The 23,926-nt window shown below is 46.5% G+C and overlaps 1 protein-coding gene across 1 annotated transcript in view; it reads left to right on the top strand.

The window, feature by feature from the left end:
* The window catches only part of CACNA1H (calcium voltage-gated channel subunit alpha1 H), a 206,842-nt gene that overhangs the window by 43,421 nt on the left and 139,495 nt on the right, over nt 1–23,926 (top strand). The window contains exons 5-6 of the mRNA XM_054042758.1: nt 5,032–5,347; nt 23,664–23,756. Of these exons, the coding sequence (XP_053898733.1) occupies nt 5,032–5,347; nt 23,664–23,756 (409 nt within the window). The remainder of the gene's footprint in view (nt 1–5,031; nt 5,348–23,663; nt 23,757–23,926) is intronic.

Raw genomic sequence — 23,926 nt, 5'->3', positions numbered from 1 at the left:
CTCTTCCCAGGGACATGCCTGGAGATGGATTTATTGAAAAGCCAAATTGCTTTTAATTGGAAAATGGGTTTGTCTGAAGTTTGTTCTATGCACCAAGGGGGAGTTGCTTTTAGTGAGGCAAACCTGACTTTTTCAGCAAGAAAGAGGACTCCAGAGCAACCACAGACTGGCTGCTCTTGGCCATGCTTCTCTCTAGTTTGCTAATTAGTTAATTTCTGCTGTAAGCCACTTCTGGAGGTGGACCCATGCCATGAATTTTGGAGCCAGGGTTTTGTTTCGGACCTGTTGCTAGCTGACACCTATTGAAAATTGATCCTGCAGGGGAAAAAATGAGTGATGTTGTGGGACTGTGTCGTGAGCCTGATGTTGCAATACCTGCACCTGCAGGAAACGTGGTGGTGATCTGTCAGCATGTGGCATTGTTGGGGCTTTGTATTGTGCTGTTGCAGCAGTGCGGGATGACGTTGCACCCTAGTGCAGCAACGAAATAACTTGGCTGTGTTGACATGAAGCTGTGATGAACTAATGGACTGGCCCAACTTCCTGACCTGGCAACGTTGGGCTTGTGACGCACCGACATGACATCACAGTGGTGTGGCCACCCTTATTAGCAGGATGCAGCATAAAACTGAAGTTAACTAGCAGGCCTTATGGTAGAACTATCCTAACCCCATTTGTGATGCTACTGGGGACAAAGAACACGGCCAGTCCTAGATTTTTGTGGGGCTCTATGCTGCACCTATAATTGGGTTCTCCAACCTGCATGTATCCACATCTTCTACTTATCTCGTCCAGACTAGACACGATAAGTCGAACCCAGAAGTTCGATTTGCTTGCCGCCGAACTACCGGGTAATGTAGACCTACCCTAAGACTCTTAAAAGCACAGTTGTGGAGGTGGGAGGAGTCTAGCACCTGATCTGCCATGTTTGACCGTCTCTGTTCTAGAGGGACCTAGGGGTGACATAGCAGGGGGGCTGCGAGGTGGGAATGAGGCGCTTTGGCAGAGCTGAGGGAGACAAGCCCAGGACTGGAAGCAGGGGGGTTGCAGGTCTGAGTTCAGGGACATTGATCAAGCTCTGTGGGTGTGAAGAGGCCAGGACTGGGGGCTGTCAGGTTGAGGTGTGTGGGGGACAGCAGGAAGCTACAGCCACGCTCCTCCCTAGGCCTGACTGCAATTTGTATTGTTAATCTTTCCATTTCAACAACTGATTCAAACACAGCGTTTAAACTTATTAAAAATAAAAAGCAACCTAGACAAGTGGGCAGCAGAGCTGGATCCCTTCCATGGCCAGTAATTATCAGAGAGCAGCAAGGAATAAATATTTCATTAAAGCCAAGCTGCTGTGGGCCAGCTTTTCAGGTGATAACTTGCCGCAGTATGCAAGGCAATCCCCCTGCTTCTTGCCCAGACCTGACCTGCTGAACGGCAGCTGGGAACATTTCAGTGTCGAGCTGGAAAGGGAAAAGTGTGAGGGCTTCTCTAGCCAAAGGAGGTGACGCGGGAAGGGGAGGACCCTGTTTGTGCAAGAGTTCAAGCAGCCGAGTGTTCCCACCTGCAGCCAGAGATAGGGTGGCGGGGCGGCTGTAGACCTGCGGCGGAGAGAACCTTTGGCGCTGGTTCCAGCTCTTTAAAAACGTTCTCTCCCAAGCTGTAGACTAATGAGTCTGGTTCAGAGACGAGTTCCACGGCCTGCCAGGCGGGAGACGGACACCGGGTCGCTGCTTAATTGAGGCAAAGGGCAGTGCTTCGGGGAAGCTAGTCTAGTCTTAACAAGCCCTCTGAGTGAAGAGGAGAGAGCCCCTCAGCCATCCCCTCTCTCTGTGGGACCTGCAGCCTCTTCCCTCACAGGACGCGTGTGGGGGAGGGCACTCCCACCGAACGCTGCACTGGCTCCCAGGTGGGGACCCGCCAATTTGGGAGGGGGGTGAGAGGGTTGTTATAGTGCCGGCAGCCTTCCCAGCAGTGTTTTCACTGCGAGTGGCAGCTCGCCTCCGCACCTGCTGTGCTGCAAAGGGTCTCCACGCCAGCCCTGCATAAGCCAGTGCAGAGAGCAATGACGGGGCAAGCCCAGGGCAGGGACCGCAGGATGCAGCAAACTGCAGGCCTCCCCCCTGCAGCTGCTATTCCTACCCATAGCTCAGAGGGGTCCTGTCAGGGGAGCTGTGCTTCAGCCCCATAGCCTGGCCCTGGGTGTGGGGGTTGGAATTCAACTCTCCAAGCTACTAGAATTCCGAGTTTCGCCCCGTCCAGCTTCTATGCTTGGACTCAATTCCTCCTGACTCCAAGGCGGTTCCCTGGCTGGCTGAGTCTGTGGTCCCTAGACAGCTGGTGAGTGAGGAACTGAAGGCACGTCTACCCACTGGCTAAAACGATGGCAAAACGGTGGGATTATGCATTTGTATGGGTGCATTTCAGGGTCAGGACATCACACCATTTACATGCAGCTTTTTCACTTCTCTAAGAAGGTAAATAAACAGATCTTCAAGCATTCATCCTCCTTTGATGTTTGCCAGCTAGTGTGATAAATCCACTGCCCTCCCTGTTTGCAGACTCCAGCCTGGCTGGTTTCCGTAATGCCACTGTTCCTTGATCATGGCAACACTCTTTCTCTCTGCCAACGAATAAGTATAATCAGGGTGACCCTTAACACCTTCTGGCCCTGAGGATACTCCAAGGAGTGGAACCATAGGGTGGGCAGGGCACGTGTGATAGCCCTGTAGCTGGTTGGTAATTTGGATAAAAAGCGGATCCAACTATTGAAATGCTGGAGATGGGATGGAGTATGGAGGGGGCAGGAACAAACCCAGCTGGGGCAGGGAAGTGACTTAAGTTCTGATCTAGGAACAGTGCCGCAGGTTTAGGGCTTGATCCAGCTCCCCTGGAAATGAATGGTATAACTCCCTCTAGCTTCAATGGAAGTTGTATCAGGCTCATTGAATAGGCCTACACTCAACATAGTCACATGCATATTAGCCAGGGTAGTGGCCAAAGCTCTTCCCTGATCCCAGTATTTTCTGTGTTCTTAAGGATCACAAAACATAAGCTTCCTCTTCAGCTTAGTTCTTTGTAGGGTTGCAGAACCTCCCGGCCCCTGCTCTGAGTTGCCTCTGCCCAAGAGGGAGACTTCAAGCCTTTTTACACTTCTGGGCTCCTGCAACTAATAGGACCCACCTGGTCTGGCAGTGAGGGTGCATCAGCAGATTTAACTACATCTCTCTGCAGGATCCCAGAATTGACACTCTGTAAGAGGCCATTGCTGAGGGAGAGCTGTACGCTGTTTAATCCCTGTTCTCCTACGTCTTTCTAAGTTAATTACTGACTTCTGCATGCTTTAATAAGCACGGAAGTGTTTGAAAGATGAGGACTGGATGAAAGGGGCTAGGCCAGGATGGCATAACTGTTTCCTAACCTCAAACTTTGAGCACTAAATTCAGACTTGTGGGGGATTTCACAGGCCAACGGGACAGTCACTAAAATCTCAGGGCAGCCAGTGAATAAACAGAGAATGAACAGGAAGACAGCTGCAAAGAAGACCGTTGTGGAGACCCAGTTATTGTCTGGGTTCATAGAAAGGAGGAGTTAAGAAATCTGGATGTAATTAATGTCCGTTGTCTGTCTAATTCCAAAGAAAAGTGTCTGGGTGGTTGGGCATGGAGTGGCTGAGATGGAAATCTCAGGTTTTTCAGTTTCCTGTTATAGGCAAGAATTCCGGCCCTGCCCTTCTCCTCAGGTTTTCAGAGCAGACTTTTAGAGTTCCCCATCTATTAGTCATCCATATTTGGCAGTGGACTGTCAGACTGTCAGTGTGCAAGGTCCGATCCACTATGGGTATCTAATAAAATCCAGTCATAAAAAACTAGGGATGGAGAAGACTTATTGGGTCTTCTAGTTCACCCCCACCTCCAGGGTATGTTCTCCAGTGCTTTGAGCCTTTCCCCAGAGAGTTGATTCCGGGATCAACTAGCCCTCCCTCCCAGGAATGTTGTTTGTCAGCTTGTCTCCGTGAGGTTACTCCTGATGATGTCTGTGGCAAGGTTCCCACTGATTTCAGTAGGAGCAAGATTGAGCCCATACACATCTGAGAACTTGGAAATGCTTGTAAGCATTTTGTGCTTTCTTTTTTTTTTTCATTCTTTCCTCCATCATTACGGTGTTGTTGTCCTGGTCTGTCGGTCAGTTTCTGCTATTCCAAGAAATGACTCAGCCCTAGACACTTTTCCCTATCATCTGGCATTAGGGTACATCCACACTGCAGTGTAAGCCCAGGGTTCAAACTCAGGCTCAAGCCAAACCCTGTTTTAATCTACACACACATCGTGTTAACCCAGGGCTTGGTCCCAGGATCCCACGGGGAGGGTCTGAGCCTGAATCAAGCCAGGACCCAGGGTTCAAGCTTTGCAATGTTGATGCAACCCCATCGGATTGGCGCTCTGGGAGTCCGCCAAAAGTATCCACAATCCTATGGACCGACTTTTTTTGTCCTCTGGAAAGTCAATTTGATGGACATTCAGGTTTAGCTATATTGCACGGTGGACAAAGGGCTAGAGCGGCCACATTTTGGGAGGGTGCTAGGAAGCCTGGAATATGAGTGGTTCGACTCGGGCCTGCAGAATGTAGTGTAGACACTGGAACCCCAGGTTGGGACCCAGGGTTCAACAGTTCCTAACCTGGGTTTACAAATGGTGTAGACACTCAAGCCCTAGGTTAACAGGGTCTGCTAACTCGAGTTCTACTAACCCTAGGCTTACACTCCCTTTTCTCACTGTATTCGGTACAGTTCCAAGACTGCTGGTTTAGAATAACACTCTTAACTCCGGTCCACTCAGATCTTTTTTTAGGTGAGGTTCTGCCACTCTTTCCCTGTGCTTCATCCATACCTTGTTTTAACCCACTTTAGGAGTCTGAGGAGAAAAGCAATTCTAAATCCCATGTCAAAATCAGCATCTACCAGGCCACGGCATCTCCTTCTGATGAAACAAATGATGGTATAAGACACTGACTCTCTCTCATCTGCTTTTTTCCCGTTAGGACATACAACTTCACTCTCCCGCAGCCGTATTACCAGCCAGAAGAAGGGGAGGAGAATCCATTCATCTGCTCGTCCCATCGGGATAACGGCATGCAGAAATGCTCCAATATCCCAAACAGGAAGGAGTACAGGGTGGAGTGCACCTTGAGCATGGACTCCTACAACCAAAATTTGTATAATCCAGATTTCAGCAACAGGAACGCCTGCATAAACTGGAACCAATATTACAACGTATGCAAGGCAGGGGATGTAAACCCGCACAATGGAGCTATTAATTTTGATAACATTGGCTATGCCTGGATAGCTATTTTTCAGGTAGGATTTTGCAACTGTTTGCTTTATCTTGTTTCTTCCCATGTTGCTTGAAGGGGTTTTGACCTATGTTAGTTGTAAAAGGAATATGCTTGCAATAGAATGAAACTGGTAAATAGATGGCACGTGTCAGGTAAATGAACCAAAGAATAAACTCTGTGCTGTTTGGAGAGAGGCAAACTATGATATTTATCAATGCATTTTAGAAAAGGGAGTGAAGATTTCTGAGAGTAGAAGCGTTTTTCATCTAGCAGACAGAGGCATAACAAGGTTGAGTGGCTGCAAACTGAAACTCAATAAATTCAGGCTAGAAATAAGATACATTTTTAATAGTTAAGGCCGTTAACCATTGGAACAACTTACCAAGGGGATGTGGTGGATTCTCCATCACTTGAAGCCTTTAAATCAAGAGTGAACATCTTTCTAAAAAAACTATGCTCTAGCTCAACCACAAGATATGGGCTTGATGCGAGTATTACTGGGTTAAACTCTCTGGCCTGTGTTATACAGGTGGTCAGATGGGATGATCTTAATGGTCTTCTCTAGCCTTCAAATCTATGAACAGCTGTATATTTAGATGTTCTCCTTGTGCAGTCATTTATACCAGTGCAAAGTGCAATCAGGTCAGAGTGGGAGTGTGTTATATTCACCATAGATGTTTAAATGGCTTCCCAAGGTGTAATGTATCAGATAATCAAGTCCTTGGTGCACTGTTCCCTGAGGTCAAGAGCAATGGATAGTAAAGTTTATGGTCCGGAGGCCATTGTGGCTTAGGGATTGTCTACACACCAACTTTAACTTTTGATTCCCACCTTGTGTTATTTCAGGGCACATCCGTGCATGGGCACTGTTTTTTCCCAAATTAGTGTTCTGTTTTGATTTAGGAATATCAAACTATAATATACATTTATTCTGAAACAAGAAATAGGTTAGTTCTTTGGTGCAAGTTTCTATGAAGACCAGCCCAGAGTAATACAAACCTGGGGAATAAGGTCAGAAGAGTCTGGCTGAAGCTGTTCCCTATATAAGAGGTATGGAAGGAACATGGTTTTTCTACACACAACTTGCACTGCTGTAATTAAAGTGGTGCAACTTTGTGTGTGGACAGAGTACATCAGTGTAAACTTGGCTTACATGTGCAACCTGAACTGAGGCAAGTCCGGTTTAAACCAAAGTATGCAACTCCATCTGTGCCGTGTGCCTTCTGGTTGGCCTGGCCAGGATTGTACCGGGGACCTCCAGAGCTAAAAACATGAGCTTGCTACAATTTGAGGGGCCGTAGCAACTCTTCTTCTCCGTGCATCAGCACACAAGCAGACTTTGAACACACACTTGTGAGTGCATTACGCGTGCACGAAGTTACACCAGTTTAACGGAACTGAACCTTTAGTTAAACTGGTGCAGCTTTGCGTGTAGATCAGCCCAAAGGAGGAGTCACTTCCGATCCCAACAGCAGTGACTTCTAAGTAGATTACCATGCAGGAATCATCTGATCAGCTTACCATAGAGGCCTCGTCTTCCTTAGGAAAAATGGTGTGTGTTTATCCTGTGTTAGCTAATGTGTAACTAACACAAGGTAAAATCCTACTTCGTAGTTTTCACATGTTAGCAGGTTAAGATGAACCCCAAACTCCCCCATAGTTTTTGACTTGACCTGCTAACCCACAACAAAGCTACAAACTGTTTTCTCTTCACTGGGATTTGACCTAGTGTTAGTTACCACGCATGAGCTAACACGCCATTTTTCCTAGCGAAAACTTACCTAGAAAGCAGTTGCTGTGCTGTCCTTTGAAAGTCTCCAGAGCTCTAAGCCTACAGAGTTGTAGCAGTGACGTCTTCACAGCTTTTGCTCTTCCCCTTTTGAGGACTTTACTCAGGGCTGGCCCACAACATTTTGGCACCTGCGGCGGGGAGCTCAAATGATGCCCCCATGCCTCCTTGCTTGGGCCAAAACTTTGAAAGGTCTGCATTCTGCCTTCTTCCTGTTCTTCTCCTCTCATGGTACTGCTCTGCTGCCTACCCCAATAAAGGAGAACTAACAACTTAAAATGCCTTGTTCAAAAATTTTAAGTAACACTTAACTTTCAAACGCCTGAACAGCAAATGTAACTTTTCCTGTCTGCATAGTAAACACTGGTATTTTTATCTGTTTGAATAATCAGTGTGCTTTCTATGCCTTCTTGGTTGCAAAGATTTGAACTGCTTCCTGAAGGTCCACAGTCTGGGCCAGCTCATGATCTATTGAGATGGTTGCAAGGCCGACCAGCCTCTCCTGTGTCATTGTGGAGCGTAGATGTGTTTTTATTAACTTCAGCTTGGAGAAGCTGCGTTCTCCACTGGCAACTGTTACAGGAAGGGTTAGAAGTATGCGCAGAGCAACAAAAGCATTTGGAAAGAGGGTGGTCATCTGATTTGTGCACATATATTCCAGAACAGCCTTTGGAGTTGATCCTGCTGAAATGTATCTTGAAAGGGCCTCAGTTTGCCTCATGGTAAGGCCAGCCCTGAACTGCCATGCTTTGCTCCCCTTCACTGTGTGTAGCATGTTGGCATATATATTACATAGTTATGCAATGTGTGGTAAATAACACGTATGTATTGCCAAAGGGGGGAGATTGTTGCAGTGAGACCTGCAATGAAGACGAGCGTGACATGCCATTGTTTTTAGCCGCTGCTTTGTAGTTTGGTGAATTACGTAAGAGAAGGTTAAATTGGAGAGTAGTAAGAAGAGAGAGAGAAGGAAGAGTAGGGAAAAGATAAGGCTGGCGGGGTGAAGGACTGACCCAAATACTCATTGATAGGTGAACTTTGTTGCAAAGTTTGTACTTTCCTTTCTCACATGATCTGGTCCTTCCACTTTCTGATATGCAGGAATGTTCTGATCGTACGGTCTTAATTCCCATCATCAGTGCTCTTCAGTTTCTGCCACCAGTTATTTCTTCCTTTTAATTATGTTAATTACTAATAATTACCTGTTGGCATTTGTAATTGGTGTGATTTTCTTTTCTAAATTTCCCTCTATTCTTCTATTCCCTTAGCATTCTAAGAAGCCCCGCTCCCAAGGAAGATAGGCCAATGCGCATATTTTCTTTGCTTTCAAATGCTGTCCCAGTGGCACATCTTGAGTTATGTTGCTGCTGCTATCTAGTGCTCTAAAATGCATCCAGAAAGGTTTAGATAAGTCCTAGGCATCCCCTATTTTAAAAATGCATTGGTACCCGCCTGGAATTAATGAGTCAAAATAGGCGCGGCCTCCGTGACTTTTAATATTCCTGATTGGTGCTGCCGGTTTGTCTCCTGGGGCTGGGAATCACCTCCCAACCTCAAAGCGTAGATGTGCCCCAAGTCTCTTGGCTACGTCTACTGCACACCACTGGCGGCGGCGTGTAGGTTATGTGCAGCTACATGCCGTAGTGAAAAGCCAGCTGCATCCACGCTGCGGCGTGTAGCTACATGTGCCAGCGAAAGGCTCTGGCAGGGGGGCAGAGGGAAAGGGGGGAGGCTGCATGAACCTTTCCCCACTGCTTCCTTCCTGCTGGAGCCTTTCCCTGTGGCAGGGAAAGCCTCTGACAGCAGGGAGACAGCAAGACACTACACTGCTAAAAATGCACTGTAAACGTGGGAGACGCTGCTTGGGGATATAGAGTGCCAGGTAGGGTATATACCCACAGGGTTCAGGTGTGTCTTTACTCACCTAGCCAGAGCCCCGCTGTCTCAGCTGTTATCTATACCCATGCTAGGGGGGCGTGCAGCGTACGTAGTCTGCACGCAGCCATCAGGAGCGTGCCGTGTAGACGTACCATGGAAAGTCAGTGGGATGTAGGCTCCCAAGACCTAGTTACCAAGAGGTGTTCAGGCCCCTCACTGCAGTGGTGGTCAGGCTGCTGAATCTCTTGGAGGATCTAGGTCCCAGTGCCAAAAGCCATGTTTTGAAAATGAGCCTCAAGCTCCTAAATCAGTCAGGTCAGACTTTGCAACATGGAGAACAAGGAGTAATGGTCCCAAGTTGCAGTGGGAGAGGTTTAGGTTGGATATTAGGAAACACTATTTCACTAGGAGGGTGGTGAAGCACTGGAATGGGTTCCCTAGGGAGGTGGTGGAATCTCCTTCCTTAGAGGTTTTTAAGGTCAGGCTTGGCAAAGCCCTGGCTGGGATGATTTAGTTGGGGATTGGTCCTGCTTTGAGCAGGGGGTTGGACTAGATGACCTCCTGAGGTCCCTTCCAACCCTGATCTTCTATGATTCTATGAAGCCTAAACGCCGTTAAAAATCTGGGCCCAAGGAACTCCAGCAAGGAGACTCAAGACCATGCTGATAATAAATTCACGAAAGACAGAATAAGGACTATGGCTGCATCCATGTGTATGCGAGGATAATAATTCTTTATGTAATCCTACAAATTATTCATGTTTTGATTCCCTTCATTTGTTGTGTAATAGGCTAATTCATGTATGTATTTGTTACGAAGGCACGTTTCAATGGCGAATTATGTGATCTAATTATCTTACTACAGAATAAATGAAAGGAGATGGAACCTAAATTAACTGTGAGGTTTGGCATGATATTAAGATCCCTTTATTGCACATGAATTTCAGTAGCAACAATAAGAGTTGTAATTATGGGTATTGTCGTACTACAAATGATGAATTACCCACCTAAGCAAAGTCGAATGTAATCTGAATTACAGATCCTGTTTCGCAGGACATCAAAACACTGCCACCATCTACACAAGAAATTACAGTACTGCAGGGCCTAAGCTAAATAAAAGCCTGCTGTGTCCAGGGGGCCGGAGTGTTGCTATGAGATACTGTGCAGGAGAGGAGAGGTGATTCAGGCGGCTTTGTTTGTATCATTTCATTTTCCATCTCAAGCTATGAAGGGCAGGGTCCACAATGGATCCTTCTGACAGAAGGTATACTCTGGGCAAAATTATACAGGCAGGTTTGGGGGTGACCGTGACATCAGTTCTAGGTAGGAACTGATGAATGAATGCAGGGTCAATCTGTTTCAATCTGTTCTTTAATCTCTGATGAAACTGGAAAGGGTAAATTTTTCAAGCATCATTGTAGGGATTTAGTTCAACCCAGGAGGGGAGTGTTGTGTCTAAGCAATTAAGGAAGGGCACTGGGAGGCCACTCTCTCACTGTTGTCAAGTATCAGAGGGTAGCCGTGTTAGTCTGTATCTACAAAAACAACAAGGAGTCTGGTGGCACCTTAAAGACTAACAGATTTATTTGGGCATAAGCTTTCATGGGTAAAAACCTCACTTCTTCAGATGCATCTCTCACTGTTGTTTGTGACTTTCTCTATGCCCTCTTACGTGATATGTTCCACCCCAGAGGTGGCTGCATTTCAGTCCCGGGAGAAGTTTACATGCCATTTAAGGGCTTTTAGGGTTGGAAGGCCCTATGGAAATTAGTCAGGCTGCCAGATTGGGGTGCAGACCTTAAACTTCGGGAGGGTTTTGGTTTCAGGCCCATCTCAAACACAAGGGCATATCGCTTTTCATGCGCCATTTTTCCGAGAAGAAGAGTTAATCAAGTCGGATAAGCAGTGCGTATCTGGTCCTTCGTCAGGCTCCAGTGAGGGAATTCTCTGTGGAGGCTGTTATGTACACTGCTGCTGTCACTGAAAAAACCCGGTAATGTGCAAGAGAGGCTTGGCAAGCAAGCAGCACGACAAGAATGCCCAAGAAAGGAAATGCAGAATCACCTTCTCAGAGAAAAATGCCTGAAATACTGAGTAGTTTTAAAGGCGCGGTCAGTGACCACGAGAGTTCTGTGTGTTATCTTGAGCACCCGCCTAGGCAGTGGAGAATTTCTGGCTGCCGCTGGTCCTACTGCACCCAGCACTATGTTACAGCAAGGAAGGTGAACGTGATAAACGCAATAAATATCGCCCTGCTCAGGAAAACACGTTCTAAGAGGGAGCCGATTTGGAGGGGGGAATGTGACGCCAGCTGCACCTCATTCATTCCTGTGTGGTGGAGATTTCTCTGAATGAAATGCACAGGCGGGAGGAAGTAGATTTTCAATGGAAAGGGCATTTGTGCAAAGGAAGAACATACTCCTGCCATTTAGTCCTCCTGTTGCGCCTTTCATCTGAAGACCTCCGAGCCCCCTGCAAATGTGAACTGGGTCACCAAATGCCCCTTTAAGGCCAATCTTGGTATCCCCCTGTTGCACATGGGCAAACGGAGGCATGACATGGTTGAATGACGTGCGTCTCAAAGATACGAAGCACCTGCTGCTCCCGTAGGAGTCACAGCTCGTAAATAACCGGCCCAGGACCCACAGCAAGTCAGTGGCAAAGCAAGGAACAGAACCCGGAAGTCCTGCCTCCCAACTCCCTGCAACAGTCTTGGAGTCCATTGTAAAAGAGGCCACCTTCCCTTAGTGCACCCTAAGAAACCCCTGTCTAGGGTTACCATACGTCCGGATTTCCCCGGACATGTCCGGCTTTTCGGGCCTCAAATCCCCGTCTGGGGGGAAATCCCAAAAAGCCGAACATGTCCGGGAAAATAGGGAGGGGCCGGCGCCGCTGGGTGCTGGGCCAGGGGCCGGGCCGGGGCCAGTGGTGCTGGGCCGGCGGTGCTCGGCTGGGGGCTGGCCCGGGGGTGCGGGGCCGGGGGTGCTGGGCCGGGGGTGCTGGGCCAGGGGCCGGGCCGGGGCCAGTGGTGCTGGGCCGGCGGTGCTCGGCTGGGGGCTGGCCCGGGGGTGCGGGGCCGGCGGTGCTGGGCCGGGCCGGGGCCGGGGGTGCTGGGCCGGGGGCTGGCCCAGGGCCGGCACCCCAGGAGCCGAGCCAGGCTGGAGACGCTAGGGCCGGGGCTGGCTGCCAGAGGGAGCCGCTCGGTTGGGGGGGCCAGACTGGGCCGCGCCTCCTCCCCCCACCCCACCCCCAGCTTACCTGCTGCCTGCTTCAGGCTTCCCGCGAATCAAATGTTCGCGGGAAGCAAGAGAGGGGGCGGAGTTGGGGCGGGGACTTTGGGGAAGGGGTGGAGTTGGGGTGGGGGGCATGGGCGGGGCTGGGGGCCCGTGGAGTGTCCTCTTTTTGGACACTCAAAATGTGGTAACCCTACCCCTGTCAGGACAGAGGGGAGTTAACTGCAGGGGTTAAATACGGCCGTTTACACTGCCCAATCCTGTTTCGCTTGAAGCGAATGGGAGTTTTGGCACGGACTGGAGTCAGAGCAGCGTCAGGCCCAGATAGTGGGAGGCTTTTTGCTGCTTTTCAGCTGGCTGACGAGGATGTTTCCCTCTGCTACATAGCTGCTGGTGCCTTCTCCTGCATTTCTCACTGAGCAATTAGCTGCGCCAGGCACAGTCCCAGCCTGCTGGCATAGTGCCCAAGCAAGTGTGACAGCAAAAGGCAGCCAAAGCTTCTTTCCAGAGCCAGAAAGTTATATGTGGAATTCTACCTCCTGAATTCCCTCTCTGTTTGCAAGTGGAGACGTTACCTGTGTCCTCTGGCTTGTCTGGAAAGCAGCTGGGACATTTTGTGAGCTATTAAAATGTAAAGAATTATTAATTCTTTATATCACTTCCTATAAATTCTGATGGGAAGTCCAAGAGGCACAGTTCAGCTCTGGAATGCAAACACCTCTGGAGCTGACTGGGTTTGGATCCAGGGTATTTGGGGCCGTGTGTTAAATGGGTCAGCCAAGAAAATTCGGAGTCAGATCTGGGTTCAGATTTCAGACACCTCCCGAAGCTGGGGGCAGAAGGGTTCACTTGCTCCATCATGGCAAAAGTTTTTGTGTAGTGTACATCTGGGCGAATAATGGATTTTCAGCCTGTTGGCAACATTGAAAAGTCCAAAAAAAAAAAAAAAAAAAAAAGTGTGTGTTGGGTCAGAACAAAATCAAAAATGTTCACATTTTTCAGTAAATCAAAAAGTCGGGAAAAAATCAGTTTGGGGTGAACAAAATGGTTCATTTCCACAAAATTGAATTGTTCTGATTTCAACCAATTTTAAATGGTTCTGAATTTTTAAAATAACATTCAAGGAAAGTTTGGAATGAAAAGTCATTTCAAACCACAAAATCAAAACATTTCGTTTCAAAAATGTTGTAGCAAAATGTTTACGGTGTTGGGTTTTTTTGGGGGGGGGGGGGGACAAATGATTTCATGAAACCAACTTAAATTTTCAATTTTGATTTCTGCATTTTTTGCCAAAACTTTTTGACCAAAAACTTTCACCCAGCTCTAATGTAGTGTTCCTGCTTGATTTGAGTGTCCCTGCTGCCCACATCAAAGGGAAACCAACATGGGTTATACATACGCTGGCTTAAAAACTTCCTTGAGAAACTTTTCTCTTGCTTGGGGATCCTTCCAGTTATGCTGGAGTGGAAGCAACATAGACTTATAGAAATGGAAGGCTGGAAGGGACCTCAAGAGGTCATCTCGTTCATCACCCCTCTCCCCCCATGCTAAGGCAGGATTAAGTATACCTAGGCTATCCCTGACAGATGTTTGTCTAACTTCTTTAAAACTTCCATCATCATCCCATCCCGTTCAAAGCAAAACCTGCAGCAAGTCTGATGCACGCTTCTAGAGCATTCTCAAGAAGATCCAAAAGTCCCTCATGCTAGTCCGTGTTAATGATTTTTAGCCTAGTTGAGCTCCAGTTGAAGACATGGTGTGCAGAGTTTTGAGCTCTGTCCTCCTTGGAAGTAATAAAGGCCGCACTAGAATCTACCAGTAATCAGAGTAATTTTGCAGGCATCCCACTTGTCATGCATTGTGGGGGAGGAGTTAATTCAGAGTTAGGGGAGTATTCTAGCCCATGCGGCATGCACAGTTTTTTCTGTGTGTAGCTGTAGTCAAAGTGAGGATCTTCTGTGGGTTCCATATTGGCTTGGATTCCATTTTTCTTGGTAAGGGAATTGCTCTGTGAACGCTTTGCCTTTCAGCTTTGATACCTTTTCAGACTGGTTTATGGTTCTCAGTTAAATACATTCCCCGTGCATAAACTACTTTACAAAAACAATGAAGACCAAGGATAATTATCATGGTAAATCAAACCTCATTAATATGTACTGAGATATGATTTGTTGTTATAGCCAGCATTCATTTAAAATTGGTGATACTTGGGAGATAAGGATTTTGCATTATTTAGTGCAGAACAGATAGGCAGTCAGATAACATCCTCCTCATTACAGAAGTATCAGAGGGGTAGCCATGTTAGTCTGGAACTCTAAAAGCAGCAAAGAGTCGTGTGGCACCTTATAGACTAACAGACGTATTGGAGCATGAGCTTTCATGGGTGAATACCCACTTAGTCGGATGCTGTTGGGATTAGATAATTTCATTCAAAGACATCATTTTCTGCTCCTTGCCACCAAAGTTGATAGGTCCTCAGATTCGCTGACCATGGCTGCTGTCAGGTTCAACAGCAAAAGGAGAGTAAGGGCATTCATTTTAAAGGGACAGGATCTGCTATTTTGAAATCAAAATGTACAGGCTAAAATCCTGTCCTTAGTGGTAGAAACCACCTGGAAAGGAGGGAGTGGTGTTGGTTGTCTTCACTGCAAAAAAAGGGGGGAAAGTGTGTCCTTAACTTATGTGTCCTTAACTCGGACCATGGTACATTGACCTGATAACCACTTGTTTATCAGAGAAAACAATGGGAGTCTTTCCATAGACTGCAATAGGCTTTGAATCAGGCCCTAAGGTAGCATATTAATTTCTTTCTTTCTTTTTCTCCAGAGTAGTTCCCCAGTTTTGCTTTTAAACTGAGTTCACATTGAAATTAGGAACTCCTTTTCCATGGGGAGCCACTCACTGGAGTAGAATCAAGAAAGAGAAGATGCGGGGAGGTGCTCATAAGCTTTCAGGAACTTTTGAATATTTAGGTGCAAATTCTGCCCTCTGGGGTAAGCTTGTATTTCTCATTGAGCTCAGTAGGATTGCATGGTTATTGGCCACAGAGCCAGGTGGATGGTCAGGAAAACAGCTGGGTAAATAAGAGATTTTTGGTTAAATGGTCATTCTGAAAAATCAGTTGTTTCAGGTCAAAGCCGAAAATGAAGTTTTTTAGAAATGTTGTGTTTAAAAAAGTAAAAGTTTTAGGTCAAACAAAACATTCTGTTCCAATTTTGAGCATGTTTTAACATTTCTTATTTTTAAAAATAAAACAAAAGGAAATTTTGAAAAGAAAAGCCATTTTGAATCAAAAAATAGAAACGTTTTGTTTTGGAAAAAGTCAAAATGAAACACTTCAATTTTTTTCTAAAAGTTTGGGGCTTTCTCCCCCTAAATGAATGCTTTGCTAAATATTTTGGTGTCACCACATTTGCATTTTTCACTGGAAAAAAAAGTTTTGGTTGAAAAATATCACTCAGCTCTAAGAGGGAGCTTTTCTTTGAACAGGGCTATGGGGAAAAAATGACTGATGTTTGAAACTTGCTAGAGAAGCGGTCTGTGTTTAGCAAGGGGAGGGAAAAAGTTACAGATGTCCCAAATCACTTCTGAGCACCTCTGGATATCTAATACGATTTTAATATTCCCTTTGTGACAACATTGCGCCATTTTACTGTCCTTCCTGAGAGTCCCAGTGATAAGAATTCCTGGGGCCCTGTGCTAGAACAGAGGCTGCTAGACCACTCCTGGGACAGTTTGTTTTTTGGTTTGGGCGAGGATTTGCCACAAGGGGACTGAGTCTCATGGATCTGAGAGTCAAGCTGGGTTTTTTCTATTTTGTGCATTCTTCTGTATTATTGCCAGTCCTAGACCCAACTAAATGTGTTAGAGATCTGGTAAGAGTATTATTGAGCTGTCCAATGATATAATACATGTCTATTTGGGGTAGAATTCCATTGGCAGTGGGAGGGAGAAAGAGAACCCAGCTTAACTTTCAGATCCCAGTGTGACTTTGCAATGCTGGATATTGGTGGGGAAAGAATGACGGCATCCTTTTATTTGTAAATGGAGCAAATTTTGTCCAGAGCCATTGAAAGAGAATGAACATGAGGCTCCACAATGCTGATTTTTTTGCAATCACTTTTCAGAGTAAATTGACGCTTTGCAAGACTCCCAAGTTCTAACGAGGTTAAATATGCTTTGCAAAGTCAGACGAGCCTCAAAGTGCAGGAAGAAATACCTATTCAAAGGATATTACTCAAAGTAATAAAAGCTGTTTTTCTGCCCATAGAGATTACTTAACAGCGTGTGTCATGAGGAAATAATTAAAATTATGAAATGAACTTGAAAAATATAGTTCGTGATTTGATTAGCTGCCAAGCACTCTGCATCGGAAAAGTAATACTCCATTATTCACTGGTCAGAGCTTGTTAGCCAAATCAATATGCCCATGAAAGGGCAAAATACATAGAAAAAGGGCCTTCAAAAAATGCATGCTAAAGGCCTTGTAAATTTACTGAGAGCATTGTGGTAATTAATTAGCTCCCACAGTTTATGATATCATCGGAACTCGTCTTGACAAGGTTCATAAAATCCTCCTAGTGGGGCCAGCGAAATTGAGAGATAAGCGGTGTGAAAAACAGAGCAGATCACAGAGTCTCTGTCCAATCAACATAATGGATGTTGATCCAGATAGTCTCCATCTTGCGCAAAAAGAACCCTTGAGCAGATAGGCTGAGTGGAAATGTGTATATTTGAATATATATGTAAATATTGACTGATATATCAATTAAGATGATCCTGACATGCAAGGATCTCAAAACGTTTTGCAAACGTTTAGGATTCAATCCTGCATTAGACCCTGATTCAGAAAGGCAAGCGTATGCTTAAGTGCTTTGCTGAATCAGGTCCTAAACTTTTGAAATGAACAAGCAAGGGACTTGACTAAGGTGTCAGAGCTGGAAATAGAACCCAGGAGCGCAGGCTTCTAGTTCCTTGATCTAACTATTAGGCAACATTTTCCTCCCACACATCGTAAGAACAGCTCTACAAGTCAAGCTAGCTCAAGTGATTACAAAAGCAGAGTTTCCCGGTGTTTAAGGTCTAGTGTCAGGGATGAGGCCAGAATTTAGTAGGCCGGGCATTTAGTACTTAGCTTGTAGGCTTCCCTTCACAAGGTAGTTTTTGCCAACTTCTCCATTGATTAGCAGGACTTCAAGGTTCATTTCTGCAGCAGTCCGTCTGGCACTCACCGTTAGTGCTTTATAATATACAGAGAAGACTTAAGTGTTTCAAAAGTAACATTGACTTTCCTAATTAAAGGAGTTTATGGGGTTTGGGTTTTTTTCCCCTCTTTCAAAAAGTGACACTAAAGAGAAGAAAAACCTGACCTCGAGCTGGGCTGTGGCCAAGTCTCTGCATACACTTTGGCAGAGCTTGGAGACAATGCTTTTATGGTGAAAAAACTTGTAGACGCGCAGTAAGAAATAATTCCGGAAAGAGAGTTAAAGTGGTCTGGGGACTGACAGAAAAAAACTAGGTAAACTGTCTCCCATTGAACAGCCAGGATGCCTGAGTTAATAGCTACTGGCTTTAATCTACATCGCTCCCTTATGACTTTAGATCTAAAATCTTAGGCTGATTCTGATTGACTCAAACAGAAGGCCTGATTCTGCTCCCAATTACACTGCTATAAATCAATGGCATTAAGACAGTATAAATATAACAGGAGATTCAGTCCCAGGATAACTGAGATTTCGTCTTCACTACAAAGTTTTGCAAGCCTAGCTATGTCAGGAAGGGGTGTGAAAAACTCAGAACCCCTAGCAAAAACCCTAGTGTAGACACAAAGAATCCTTTTGCCAGTGTATCTTACGTTGTCCTTTTGCCAGTGTATCTTACGTTGTGATTTAACTGCACCAACAACTCCTCCTTTTGTCGGTCTAACCTGCCTCTCCACTAGAGGCTTTGCCGGCATAGTTTATATCAGTATGCCTATGCCAGCAGAGCATTTGTAGTGTAGACGAGCCCTAAGGGAGGGCTTGCGTACGCATTGCGTTAGTCTGCACCAGAAGGATACACATTTTAATCCGCACTAGCGTATCGTGCGCTAAGTGGCCCATATGACCCCTGGTGGCACCCACGAAACGTTTCCCTACTGCACGGTAACACAGGTCTGTTTGAAACTGGGCTACATTCGTGCATACTAGGGAGCTTTTAGTGCACGCCAGCAGGATCCACATGGGCCAGTTATTGTGTGACACGCTAGTGTGGACTAAAATGCATACCCCACTGGTGCGCGCTAAAGCACTGTGTAATCAGGCCCAGAGAGACTTTGTTGTTGTGAATCTCTTCTCTCGCCCATTGCGCACCAGTATAATGCCATTGAGTAACTCCTGATATAGGGCCTGATGCAAAGCGAAATGAAGTCAAAGCACGTCTTTCCATTCGCTCCAGTGAGCTTTGGGCCAAGACCGTGCACTGATGTGAGCAGAGAATCAGGCCCTAGCATGTCAATTGCTGGGACAAGATGCAGGGTTTTAGCACCCACTTCTGTTGGGGTTGGGTGGTTTAATCCACCCCTCACCCAGCTGAAAACATACAGATGAGAGTTAAGGGAGTGGTGAAAGCAGGCAGGGAGAATCCAGTGTCTGTCCTATAGGACCTTCATCTGCCTTCCGTGACAGCCCCACTTTCTGCCCAGGTCTTCATCAACCAAATCCCTTCCTGATGCTAAAGGGGGCAGCTTTGCTTTCCCTCTCCATCTCCAGCATGTTATTGCAATTGGCAGGGCCCTAGCTTGTCAATCATCTTAATTGAATCTTTCAGCTATTTCCCTCCAGCTGCCGTTTTGGGTTTGCCGCGTATCTTGCACAAATCTTTTTCATCAGAGCAGAATTAGGAAACGTGTTTCTTGCTGCCTTATCTCTGTGGATAAATGATTGCATGTTGCCTCTGTGGGAGGCTTTGAACTGGTACATTTTGGAGGGGCTGTTTTAATACGTCTGTCTGTGAACGATTCTGATTTGAACTGAATTTAATTATTGAGCATGAATTGACATGATTGCAAAGCACAGGGAAAGGTGCTTTGGGTCCTTGGAAGATATTTAAAAGGGGCTTGGAGGAACAAATGGGGCTAGTGTCAACTGGATTAATCACACTGGAGCCTGGAAGTGGGAGGGGAGTAATTTCCATTGAATAGAGTAGGTGATATTACATTCAGGGTGCCCGAAGGGGGAGTCGCAAGCAATACAGTGCTGAAAAAATATCTGATTTTTACAGGCAATATAGAGTATTCTTGACCTAATCGCCAACTGTTTTTGGTCTGGGGACATAAATAAGGGGTCAAATTCTGTTTTCCAATGGGCACCGTCAATCCAGAGCCATCCCATGAAAGTGAATAGAGTTACTCTGGATTTACAGCAGTGTGCTCTTTATTTTATTATAAATGGAGATATCCTGTCTCCTAGGATGGACCTTGAAAGGTCATCGAGTCCAGCCCCCTGCCTTCACTAGCAGGACCAAGTACTGATTTTGCCCCAGATCCCTAAGTGGCCCCCTCAAGGATTGAACTCACCACCCTGGGTTTAGCAGGCCAATGCTCAAACCACTGAGCTATCCCTCCCCTCTGGGATTTCTCTGGAATGTCACTAGGGGCAGCTGAGTTTGTTCCTAAGAATCAACCTGTGTAGTTCATTTTATCTAAACCAGTGATGGACAAAAGCCTTGGGGCCTGATTCTCCCTATAAAGGGGCATTAAAACCGGTGAAAAATCTATTTCAACTCACTTTGAGCGTTTACACTGCCAATGTCGTCTAAAGGGGCCTTAATGTAAATGAGAGGCTCTAAAAGTCTAGAGGCTTCTTTCAGCTCAGACAAGCATCCATGTGGTGGACTTTGCCCTACCCATATGATTAGAAAAAGTAGCCGGACATCTTGTGAGGACCAACCTTGCTGATGAGATTTCCAGTGGTTCCTGGTTCCAGCCACCTTCGAAATCCCTCAGGAATGAACTTTCCAAGGGTATTTCTGCATTTGACATTGTGTGTGCATTGTAAGAATGAATCCACCAGGAGCCAGTCACACCCTATTGGTCTGCATCACTTTGTTTTGCAAACGACTCAGCAATGCGAGTCCTAATGACCGTTGAATATTCTGGGAGCTGGGTGAGTGTTTTCCGCCCGTTGCAGCAGAAATCTGGTGTGTCGATTGACAGCAATTGGAAAAGATGTGTAATGCACGAGAAAAAAAAACCCTCTATTAATGTAACGGTTCAGTTCTCCCTCCACGCACGCTCCCGAGTTCCTGAAGCTGTTTCTCAGGCACTGCACTTCATAGCGCCTCAAGAACTCGACCGCAGAGCGGCCCTCATTGAGATGCCTCTGCCATTTAATCATTTTACTACATTCGATTTGAGGTTTGCCAGCCAAACTCCAATTCAGTGAAGAGGTATATCCAATATGTTTTGGGTCCCGGGGCTCATTTTTCATCACCAAGTGTAAACGGATAGAACACCTGTTACCACAGCTGTTACAGCGCGACTCCAAAAGACTCACTGAAAGAAGGGAGAGAGGGTATAAAATAAAATCTTGAGCACTACGGGGAAGCCCGCCTTCTTGGGTAACTGGCAGCAGTTCGATATACAGTAAAAACTGTGTTCTCTGGCACTTCATCAACGAAAAAGCTCTAGAAACCAGCATTTCTGATATCTCCCAATACAAATCTTCAATAAGGTTGCCAGGTGTCCAGTTTTCGACCGGAACACCTGGTCGCAAAGGGACCCTGGCGGTTCCGGTCAGCACTGCTGACTGGGCCGTTAAAAGTCCGGTTGGCGCAGGGCCAGCAGTCTCCCTGCTTGGCTCCTTATGGTTCTCCGGAAGTGGCAACATGTCTACTGCTCCTAGGCAGAGAAACAGCCACGGGGGCTCCTTGCATTGCCCCGCCCCGAGTGCTGGCTCCACAGCTCCCATTGGCCAGGAGCTGTGGCCAATGGGAGCTGTGGAGGTGGTGCCTGCAGGCGGAGGCAGCGTGTAGAGCCGCCTGACCACATCTCTGCCTAGGAGCTGAGGGACATGTCACTGCTTGTGGGAGCTGCCCGAGGTGAGCGCCGACCAGATCCGGCACCCTGAAACCCCTCCCGTGTCCTAACCCCTGCCCTGAGCCCCCTCCCGCATCTAAACTCTCTCCCAGAGCCCACGCCCCACACCCCCCTCCCGCGCCCCAGCCCTAAGCCCCCTCCCGCACCCAACCTCCCTCCCTCCATTGGTAAGTTTAACACTTAGTTAACCAGAACCCCTCATGCCCCCAACATGCCGGGTAACAAAGCTTTTACTGTACTCCCATGCTGCCTGCCAACTTGATCTCCTTGGATTCCCTGTGAAACTGCACAAGTAATTAGTGCTGGAGACAATCCTCTCCCTGGCATGGCAGGGACTCGGATGAAAGAAATTTTGTTCTGTGCAAATGTTTCAACCACAAGGCAGAAGCAGCAGATTCAGAGCCCGAGCCTGCTGTCATGTCAGTTTCACACCATTGAATCGGATAGAGGTACTCTTGACTTCCAGTGACTGAAGCGAGAGGAGAATCAGGTGCATGTAGTTTTCTGTCTCTTTAAACGATCTCCCCTTCAGCACATGTGTAAACCAAGGGTGAGAGATGGGATGGGGCAAGATGATCGAAACTTTCTATTCCACCAGGTTTGGGGTGATCCTGAGTATAGTGTTGTGAGAACACTGACAGTCATGCTGTTGCATAGAAAATCAAACAACAAGGACCCATGTTTATTTCAGCTCCATTAGAAAAACCCAGGAGGAAAGGAGCTACATACCAATGGGTATGTCTACATTGCAATGTAATCTTAGGCTTAGTGGAACTCGAGTCAGCGGACTCTGGATTAGAGAACCCAGGGCTTGAGCATCTACACTGATTGCCAAACCTAGGTTAAGAATTTTCTAACCCAGGCCTGAACCTGTGGCCCCAGCATCAACACTGCAATACGCAGACCTGAATCCAACCAACTATCCCAGATTTCCTTGCGCCCTCCCAAAATGTGGCCACTCTAGACCTTTGTTCGTGGTGCAGCATGGGAAAACTTGACTGTCCCCCAAACGTAACTGTCCAGAAGACAAAGAAAGTTGGCCCATAGGATTGTGGGATACTTTTGACAGGCTCCCAAACACAAGTCCAGTGGGGCTGCGTCTACACTGCAAAGCAATAGGGTTTAACCCCATATCCTGGCTTGACTCAGGCTCAGAACCTTCATCCCTTTGGGGTGCTGAGACCCTGGGTCCAAGCCCTGGGTTAGCGTGATTTGTGTGTGGACAGAAGGAAGGTTAGGCTTGAGTTTGAACCCTGGGCGTACATTGCAGTGTAGACCGACCCTATATCCCTTGCACATGCAATTCTCCCACTTTAAGGCTACTTATGCAATACCAACTTAAAGTGGAAGAAGTCAGACTGACTCTCTCTCAATGGCTGTAACCAGAACTTTGCATAGAGTCCTTTTATAATTTCCTGCCGATATGCCTATACGCGTATTAGGCCTGATTCTGATCTCATTCACACCGGTGTCAATCAAGAGTAACTGTATGGCTATCGAGGATCTCAGTGACCCCGTTTCAAATGTGGTGTAAATCTGGAGGAATGTCATCAAAGTCAATGGCGCCAGTCCAAGTATGTGCCGATGCGTAACCGAGGACAGAATTTGGCCCTGTGCCTAGTTTACTGCCAGGAAATTCATAATCAGGTGTGTTGGTTGTGCAAAGAAGGCAGGATCAGACCTAGCACAGGGTGTGAAATGTTGCAAAATGAATGTTTGGCTGCATTTTAATTAAATAAATAGCCGGAATGATGCAGCGGCTGTTACTTTACTCTGAACACTGGCTGCTTAGTGTTAATTAAATCCGCAGCTCCTTTCCTAAGCAACAGGAGATTGAAAACACAAGGATGTAAGTGATCTACAATTTAATTTAAGTCACTTTCTTTCGTTCAAACAGTTTGCCTCAGCACCAACAATAATGCAATTTTAATATTAGGCTTTGGGGTGGATATTACAAAGAACGGAGGTAAAAAAAACCAGAACCTCTTTCAAATCAGGAGCTTCTCACTTTAAGTGTAATGGAACCAACAGACCAAGGTAGATTTCATGTCCCTGTTTGTATCTTTGCAGCAGCTCCGTCTGTAAGTTCTGCTTTGCACTGGCTCTGAACCAGTCCTTCAGCTGTTTCATTGTGTTGTTTTATCAGTTTGAATCATGCTCGATTCCTTTGAAACCTTAGGCCAGTCTCTTGGCCACATGTGTAGCACTTATTACTGTGATGCTAAGCCAGCTAGGAAAGAATTACTGCGAGAACATTGACAGGCTTTGCAAAGTGATAAGTAACAGGCGTCGGCAGAAGTTTGACATTAACTTTGATCCTAATTGTAACTTGTTCTTTTTTCCTCTTCTTTCTCTCCGTGTAGGTTATAACCCTGGAAGGATGGGTTGACATCATGTATTATGTTATGGATGCACATTCTTTTTACAATTTTATATATTTTATATTGCTTATAATAGTAAGTATAACTCACTGGCCACGCGCACTCCCCCGCCCCTCCATGTTAAAGTTGTGTAAGGGCCCTTTCCTGGAGAAGAGCCAGGTGCTGTGATGATGACCCTGTCAGCATGTCATTCGGGCCACGAGGACTCTCTGCAAACCCTGGGTGTCGTCATGAAGGTGGTTTTC

The sequence above is a fragment of the Malaclemys terrapin genome, chromosome 10, assembly GCF_027887155.1.
Source record: "Malaclemys terrapin pileata isolate rMalTer1 chromosome 10, rMalTer1.hap1, whole genome shotgun sequence".
In the NCBI taxonomy this organism is placed as follows: Eukaryota; Metazoa; Chordata; order Testudines; family Emydidae; genus Malaclemys; species Malaclemys terrapin.
Note: the sequence above shows the minus strand (reverse complement) of the source record. Positions and strands in the feature narration are given on the sequence as shown.